Source organism: Etheostoma spectabile, chromosome 5, assembly GCF_008692095.1.
Source record: "Etheostoma spectabile isolate EspeVRDwgs_2016 chromosome 5, UIUC_Espe_1.0, whole genome shotgun sequence".
NCBI lineage: Eukaryota > Metazoa > Chordata > Actinopteri > Perciformes > Percidae > Etheostoma > Etheostoma spectabile.
This window is the reverse complement of record NC_045737.1, coordinates 13,723,533-13,733,019: the sequence shown is the minus strand read 5'-3', so window position 1 is coordinate 13,733,019 and position 9,487 is coordinate 13,723,533. Positions and strand designations below refer to the sequence as shown.

The window sequence follows — 9,487 nt, the reverse complement described above, 5'->3', positions numbered from 1 at the left end:
GAGGTAACCTTACCCCTTATGACCTCATAAGGAGCAAGAATCCAGATCGGCCCATTTTGTCAAACGCAGAGCAGGATACCCAGGGCTCGGTTTATACCTATCGCCATTTCTAGACACTGGGGGAACATAGACAGGCTGGGGGAGGGCATATTAATGTTAAAAAACCTCATAAAGTGAAATCGTCATGCCATGGGACCTTTACAGCATCTTACTAAACATGTTGTGTGTGTGATGTGTCCTTGCGCTGCTGATGTTAACAGGAAATGAACCCAATCTGTCCACCTTGCCACATCAGAAAACCACCGCTGCAGAGACATTACTTCTTCTTTTCTGCCTTCACCTGAACACTCTGTACTCTCACACCCTACTATCAGGTGTCTTAGCCTTTAACTGCACCAACAATCCTGTTTTTCTTTTATCTTCTTCTGTTGACTCTTATTTCCACTCCTGGCACTTGTTTATCTCTATCTATCTTCTGTAAGAAATGTTTCATTAAACCCGGAATAAGGTTGTTGTGGCTGTCTTCACTCTTTACAGTTGACTTCATGTGTTGTTGGTGCTCTGGAAATGTCGGGAACAGTATAAATACAAAGATACGCTAAAGGTCTAAACTGTCAACTTTAAATGTCAAACAAAAGACGAGAGATGGCTGGTGAAGCCTGAACTCTGAAACTGAATGTTCTTCTGCCAAAAAATTAGGATGTAGACCATATGGTTTCTAAAGTTGCACAGAGGGAAGACACTTTGGCTGCACAAACTGTAAAGCTGCAAGCTGATACCACTCTGGTGCTTGAAATTCAACACCAGTTTTAAAATAATACGTTTTTGGAAATCTTTACTTGTAGAGTGTGAAATTTAATTTGTGTCATCTGTACCCATTGTCTGTTTTCTCAGTGCAAAGTGCCACAAACAACAGAAATAAACCTTAACATATTTTATATAAACCTTAAATATATTTTATATTACATTTCAAAGCATTTAAAAAAAAGTCAGTGCCGATAAAAAGTTCAAGGTATAGTTCAAGTGAGATTTTATATGTTTTTTAATAGAAAATCTTTTGAAAGTGTTTTGAGTTGTCTGAACTGAGTGCACAGAAATGTTTGGTATTGTTACATGAAGGCAGAAAAAAAGGTTTCCACTTAAATCTTTATGATCTGATTTTGCACATTGTAATTATAAAACTAAGCATAGTGTTGGAATTACGCCAGTCAAAAACAGCTGCCACGATATTTGACATTAGTTTCTCTGCAAAACTTTCCCCGCAGGGTGTTGTCATTAGTCTGCTGCGGACCTCGCTTCACATCCTGATATAATGTCTCAACTCTGCTTGATTGCACATTGTGATTATTTCTTAAGGAGGTGAACAGCTAACCCTCTCTGAAAGAACTAGCTTAAGAATCCATCAGGGTCCCAAAACGGATGAGGAAAACACAAAACGGTTTTGTGCAGCAGCTGAAATTTAGTCATCATCGCAAGTGGATGACATATAACAGACAGGCCAAACATAAATCGGCATATCTGTCACATTTACAGCATGTGATCCTCTGTGCTTTCAGCCAGACTTGGAGCAAACAGGGACTCAGGGAGTGTTTTCATGTGGTGCAGCTCGGTCCACTGCATAAGCTTGCTGTTAATTCCCTCCACTGTTCCCGACCCACGACAAGGCGAGGCCCCGGCCAGGCCCCCGTACAAAGACCGGGTTTGTCAGATCTGTGGCATAACGCTCATCTCTGTCTGCCGTGGAGGGAGCCTCCCTGCGCCGTCGACTCGTCCTCTGAGAGGGCCTTGTTTTCAGTCACAGAGATGATAACGGAGATGGGAAGGAGGGAGGGTAATCTGAGCTGTTACATAACCTCAAGAGAGGGGAATGACCTCTAAAAGAACAGAGGCCTCGGACATTGCAGCCCTCACTGCTGAGGACGGGAGCTTTGAGTTTGTTATTTCTCAGCAAATTGCAGTTTTACTTTGACAAACAAACATTTTATGGGGCAAGACTCACTGGATCACGACCTGCACTTCAGAGGCCAAAGCCAAAAGACCAACAATGTTTTTGTATCACAACCTAACAAACGTTGACAAAAGAATAAACTTTAAAAAACTAAAGCAGGACAAACGCTTACATGCACTATTATATTAAAGTAAGGTAATCAGACTTTTGTACAATGCAGTCAAACTGAACTGTGACAGAACATGTGTTTTTGCATGTTAGCAGATAGGAGGAGATATCCATACCAATATCTCCTTACTACTGTGTGTGTGTGTGTGTGTGTGTGTGTGTTCTGTTGTTTGTATCCTCTTGTTTTTCAGTTAACATGAAGAAAGAGGGCTAAGACTGAACAAGACTGAGAGTCTACATTCAGGCTAGCAGCTCTGTGAGGCTGCACTTAAAGCTAACATCAGCGTGGCAATGTACTTCATCCAACAGTTGCTGACCAAAGTCAGTAGGGTTCACCCTCTGTGAACATCTGTAACAAATTTCATAGCAATCCATCAAATAGTCAAATTGGTGGACTGACCAACAAAACAAAATGATCCATTAGCCATGCTGTTAGCAAAACCTTCTGCAGGAATCTAGTTGAAGTCTTCTAATATGTGATGCTGCTACATATTTTTACATTCTGCACAAAAATCCACAACTTACGACAGATTGTGCTAAAACAAGTGTTAACAACAAAAAGGCAATTCATAGTGCTTTACACAAGACAGAAACGCATTAAGAAAAGATATTCAAAAAATTATGCAATTTAAAAAGACAATTATCAGTTAAATATAAATTCAAAAGCTGTAGTTCTTTGACTCTGCCCACCGAGGTTTAACTCAAGCAGTGAAATTATCTGTGTTTGTGAGACTAAAACTCCCAATCTGCTTTCCTCCCTGACTAAAAGGTAAGAAAACGGCAACATCCGCTGACAAGAAAGATGAATAAGATGGCCGCGATCTGTCAGTGTTTCCTTTTACACACACACACACACACACACACACACACACACACACACACACACACACACACACACACACACACACACACACACACACACACACACACACACACACACACACACACACACACACACACACACACACACACACACACACACACACGATTATGATTTTGGCACCCAATGATCACAAAAACAGAATAATCAAGAAATACAATTATTTAGCTCATTACATTTGCAAGTAAACTCTTAATTTCTTTTTTTTTTATATTTCTTTTTTTTATTGTTGATTTATTTAACTTCTTCTACTGTTTTGTTTTGCAACATCTTTCCAGAAGTCAACCAGCAATTGTGTTAAATTATCGCGATTTCAATATTGACCAAAATAACTGTGATTAAATGACTTTCCATAATTGTGCAACACACACACACACACACACACACACACACACACACACGACAAAAGGGAGGTTGAGCGCATACAAAGAGGAGGATCTGCTTTAACTGAGGATGCAGAGAAAGCATTCTACCACGTACAAATCAGTCAGCTCGGAGGATTCAAAGTTTGAGGGGCCTGTTTGAATCAAGGTACAACCAGGGTGTGGAAGAGAAGAAAAAACAAACCTAAGACAACTCAAGTCCTGAATGTGGGGCATATTTTACTCAACAGATCAGAAGCCAGTCCTGGAAAATCAGGTCCATCCTTTCATCGGAAGAATGGGTTAGCAGCAGTACAGAGACTCTCTGTCAATAAAACCCTTAGCCGGCTAACACTTTAATGCCTCATGTAGTTTAACAAGTTGAGGTTAGTTAAACAGATCAGACTGTAAGAGGAAGCGCAAGGCAGTCTTTGAGAAACCCAAAAAGAACCACATAAAACGTGAGAAATCCTGTTTAGTATCTGCAAATCCCTGTATTTATTATCCCAAAAAACTCAAACAAGTTTAAGAACCATACCGATTATTTTAAACTCCATGACGTATAAAAAGTAAATAAATTCACTATATGGCTCCATAGAGGTATGTTAAGCTCCTGTGAGTTTATTAAAGTGACTTTATTAGAGGAAAAAAACATTGTTTGTATTCAATTGTACCAAGACTTTAAAATGCCACTGAAAGAAGTTTTGCATGTGTGAAGTCATGTTTAACCCTTGTGTCGTCCTTGGGTCAAATTTGACCAATTTTTATATTAGAATTATGGGTTTCTTATTTTTTCAAATTGCCCCAAAATAACATGAAAGCGTGGATGCACAATGTATGGAAGCCACGTAAAATGAATGATTACTTTCATTGAACTGTGGGTGATTTTTTTTTTTTTTTTTTAATTTGATAGCATTTGAAACAAACTGTGTTCCACTCAACATCCTCTGATCTTAACTATGAGTCCAAATAATCCATAACTTCTGGGTTGTTTTGACAACAAAAAAATAGGTATTATTAAAAAGTGACAAAAATGTTTTAAAAAGCATTAAAAAAAACATTGGAGAAAAAAAAAAGAAGTTAATTTGCCATTTTGACCAGGAAGGAGAACAAGTTCACAGTCTCCGGGAAGAGAACACAAGGGTTAAGGGTGTTTTTTGTGTGATTTGCTGTGTTAGTGGGTCAGACTCTGGAAGAGAGCGTAACCGAAAAAAAAGCAGCGAAGCAGTCTTTGTGCTTCATGCTGGGTTTGAAAAGAAGGAGTATAAACAAGTACCAGAGTGTTTTAAAGAAATGCGACCAGTTTTCTGTAAGGTTTGCTCACTTATTTAGCTCATGAAGGACAATCCTGAGGCTCTTTTAACACTTGTACACCTGTTACGTAAAAATAGGAAAATCTTGACGACTTAATATGACAATCAACTAGTAACACAAACTGGCCATTACATTTGGGAAATTGGGTTACAGGTTTTCAAGTGTACCTCAACCTAGCAACTCTTTAAGCAGGTTTTTCTTTGGCATTATGAGTTCATGAAAGGTCCAACCGTCTCCAGACACTCACGGTGTCCTGTCTTTACTCTCAAACAAGTGTAAAAACACTGGAACAGACATCTGACGAGACTTTTAACGCTGTATAATCTCATCCAGTGAATCATAGACAGGGAAGGGAAAAATAGATGAAAGCGGTTGACGTTATCGGAGTCTAGGGAGGGAATCTGAATCTGGAGTTATGTGACGTGAACGGGGGGGGAGGGGGAGAGACAATTCCTTCATCCTAGTGCCGGTTAACCAGAAACTATCAAACTTTATTCTTAATCGTCACATACACAGTACAATGTAGTGAAATTCTATTACTGCATTTAACCCATCCTGGGTATTAGGAGCAGCATCCAGGGAGCAACTTAAGATTCGGCCTCTAGCTCAGGGACACTTGGACAAGTGGTCGGATGACCTGGGATTGATCCGCCAACGTTGTGGTCATGGGCCAACCATTTTACCTCCGGGCCACAAGCCACATACGCCAAACTACACGCTAACAGCAGATACAAACAGCTACATGTATAAATGATTTAAGGGAGGTTCAGAGCTAAGTAGCCACTATCATTTGACCAGGGTGAACTTGGTTTGAGAGGTTGTGTTTAGTCTAGTAGGTGCCAGTGCAGATACACAGAGAAGCCACTTAACATGGCAACACCCTGCATTTAAATGTGACTTTGAGAATAACAGGCTTTCATGATCCAGTCTGAGCTGAGCTGCAAAATATGGTGTAATGTACATACCTGAAATACTTTAGTGTTACAAAGCAATAAAAATCCGTTTATGGGAAATGTAGTCTAATCTTTTATGGTACCAAAGGGGGGAAACCATAGAGTGCCTACAACAAGAAATCCTGTATGGTGACTGCATATTCACAATATATGTTTACCATACCAATACACTTGCCACAAACAGGTGTAGGAACCAATTAGACTATTATAGAAACCATATGAAGTTTATTTAAAAAGTCAAGAAAGCCACAACATAACTCCATAAATGCACTTTCAGCTCCAGCAAGTGTGTTAAAGTGACTTTGACAGAGAGAAAAAATGTTTTTAATTATATGAAATTTTACCAAAATCTTTTTTTTAAATGTTACTAATAGAGGCTTTGGATGGATGGAGAGATGTTTGAGGGTGTTTTCGTGTGATTTGAGGTGTTTTTTTTACCTGGAAGAAGTAGCGACAAAATCTCCATCCAGCAGCCTCATCTTGCAGAACAACACTCCGTTGACAAAAGGCACAGCGGTCAGCTCCTCCAGCGTCAGATGGGTCTGAAACTTGAATTTCTTCTTTTTCACGAAGAACGCCATTGTTTTGGTGTCTTCGCTCGGATGAAACACGACTAAAACTAGCAAGAAATATTCCAAACTAAGCTTAGGCTAAAATGAATTGCCCCTGCTAACTACTGTTGATGTCTTTAGTCTGTGTTTTCATGCGAACTCCGCTTCTTCAGAGATGATTCGGCGCAGAAATCTAAAACCAAAACCGTATTTCCGTTAATAACGTGTATAACGTGTATTAACCGTACAGAAACTGTTGACGTGTGTGGTTTTTAAAAATGAAAAACGACTTACCGGGAGACATTTCGGGTGCTATGACTACGAGTGTCGTCGGCAGCGGTTCACTGACAGAATAAGACGTTTCGTGTCCGTTTCTTTCGGTACCAAGAGGAGGAACTTTGCGCCAGTAACATCAAGTTGGCTCAGACTACGTAATTTAACTTCCGGTTAGCGCCTTTTAAATAAAAACTGCATAAATCCACAGATACTAAATAGCAAGTGGTAGAAATTAAATAAATTGAGTGTACTTTTGAGGTAGTTTTACTTACGCTTAAATAAAATGTTGAATGCAGGACTTTGAGTTGTAACAGAGTATTTATATAATGTTTTATTCCTACTAAATGATCTTTGTACTTGATTTAACACATTAGGCCTACATATGAAAAAAGAAAAACGCTAACCAAGCAGAAAACCGAGTTGGAAAGAATACTGGCGTATCCAACACAAAGTTTGTTTATGCTATTTCTTTGCTTACTTATTTTCTGTGGGGGAAAAACTTGAAAATAAAAGGGTGTGAAATTTAAAAGTACTGGTATTAGAACCAATTCATTTAAACTGTAATTATTCTTGATGACAAAGCAAAGATAATATATTGTATAATCAATGAATGTGTACAATTAATTATGTGTAAAATTTAACTCATAATTAATAATATTTGCTTTTTTGATGAATACGCTACTTAACTCATGCTTAATAATATCATTTTTTAGTAAGTTATGTTTAGTAAAGTTACTAAAACTTTGTCCTTTCACTATTTGAAAACCTGTTTGTTGTCATTACCATATTAGAGGAGTCATTGAAACAATTCGAATCTATTTAAATTTAAAACAATTAATTGCTATTTCTATGGCTTGCAAATACCTTTGTGAATTTTATTTTCTAAGGCAACTCACCTAACTTCCGGTCTCATACTGGCTAATAATTGTTAGCCTGACACGGCTCTTTGCAGGCTCAGTGCTGAAACAGCGACACCTTGTGGCAACAGTTAACGTTTCTTTGTGCTACCTTCAGGGACTCGTTGTAATTTATGTCCTTCGAGGACAAAAGGAAAAACCCTGTGTTTAAAACGAGATCCAGATTTTGTTGTTTTGTGATCATCACTTTCAATAGTTGCTATTGTATTCCAGAAATAACAAAACAATCAAACTGCTTGTGCCGACCTCACCAATTAATTGAGTAATCAATCAGTTCATGTTAATATTGCCTTCAAAATAAAAAAAATGTCTCAGGCACTTTCACGTTCATTATTACTGCTTTTTGGACCACACATGCTCTTTGTTCCTAATTGCTATATTTCCGATAGTACTGAAAGAGGCTCAATTAGGCCTACTAGCTGTATTACAGATTTTAAATGAATCAAAATAAATAACTTATATTGAAATGTTTACTGAAGCTTTGAATCATCAATGAATCAAAGTTAAAAAAAAAATAATAAAAAAATAACGATAATACAATGAACACTGAGCAGACATAATAATCTTTGATTTTTAGCGACCATGTTAAGCTGTTTCATTTATTAGGCTGCATCACAACAGAATAATAGTTTTTTGGAGTTATTTGTTGTAATATTTTAATACTTGTGTTTATGTGATATTGATGAAGAAATGTATATTTTCACAAGCGCTAATAAAGTATTCAAGCAGTAGGTTGATGAGTTTTAAAGGTCCCATGGCATGAAAATTTCACTTTAAAAGTTTTTTTAACATTAATATGAGTTCTCCCAGCCTGCTTACGGTCCCCAAGTGGCTAGAAATGCTGATAGGTGTAAACTGAGCACTAGGTATCCTGCTCTGCTTTAAAAAAAATGAAAGCTCAGATGGGCCGATCTGGAATCTTGCCCCGTATGAGGTCATAAGGGGCAAGGTTACCTCCCCTTTATCTGCTTTGCCCGCCCGCAGAATTTGGCCCGCCCATGTTGAGAGAGACATCATGCCTTTATCCCTTTCGAACGATCAAAGTGGAAGTTGGTCGAGTCCACACCCCCAGCCTCCACCTTGCCCCCCCCCCCCCTCTTCTTCAAAAGCTACAAACTCAGAAATGGCACATATTAATTAAAAAAATATTTGGGAAAGAGACTTCTGATATGGTATTGGGGGACCACTAAGGTCTACATGAAAGCATCCAAAGAGCACCATGCCCTGGGACTTTTAAGTAGACTTCAGGCTCTTGTTCACCCAGCAGAGAGCAGCAGAGTACTGAAGGAAAGGCAGAATGGAGCCATCTACTTGTTGCCTATTATTATTAACTTCATTGCTGTATCTTGTCAAGACAGTTGTACACAGTACAGATTGCAGTAAAAAGTTACCTTCTCAATAGACTGAGTAAAAGTACAGAGAAAAAATTACTATATTTTCAATTGGACTGAATTAAATTTTACTAATATGGTCAAAGTAAAAGCTCAGTTTGTTTATACTTTTTTAGAATGTTAAGGTCGATTTTTTAATTGTACTTTTGTATAGCTACTGTTAATAGTATTAATCCCTGTTTTTCCTATGCATAACTGACAACATGTCTTTGGACTTTGTAAATGTTGTGTGACAAAGTGAACCTTATGATAAGGAACATCTTATGACCTACTTCTCCCAACAACAAAAACACCGTCTTCCAACTGTGTCACTGTACCTTTCCTGAGTAAAACAACAACCAGATCAGTGGGTTGTACCACGCTGCGATTTCCCTGTCATTGATAAGACTATGCCCCCTCACCTCTCCCCTGTATGAATCCGGCTGCGACTCATCTGTTTGTGTGATCCCACAGGTTAAAGTGTGTGTCGGTTGCAGCATTTATCGTGTACCTTCAGCTGCGTGACGCAGACAATCGAACATCAACATGTTTTAGTTCACACTGGACTTTAACTGCATTCTGTGAACTGTTTGTAAGCTGCTGAAATGACTGTAAACATAGATCTTTGAAAATATAACCTGCATAAAATAGTTAAAAACACACATGTAATGGCTTACTGTAATTTAAATAACTGTTTGAGGCAAGGCAAGGCAATGTAGCTTTATTTGTAGAGCACATTTCAGCAACA

The 9,487-nt window shown here is 38.4% G+C and overlaps 1 protein-coding gene across 1 annotated transcript in view; it reads right to left on the bottom strand.

The window, feature by feature from the left end:
* eeig1a (estrogen-induced osteoclastogenesis regulator 1a) overlaps positions 1 to 6,720 on the bottom strand; it is a 32,885-nt gene extending 26,165 nt beyond the window's left edge. The window contains exons 1-2 of the mRNA XM_032515591.1: positions 6,471 to 6,720; positions 6,064 to 6,369 (exon numbers count right to left, since the gene is read on the bottom strand). Of these exons, the coding sequence (XP_032371482.1) occupies positions 6,064 to 6,206 (143 nt within the window). The 5' untranslated portion in view covers positions 6,207 to 6,369; positions 6,471 to 6,720. The remainder of the gene's footprint in view (positions 1 to 6,063; positions 6,370 to 6,470) is intronic.
* Between the last annotated feature and the right edge of the window lie 2,767 nt (positions 6,721 to 9,487).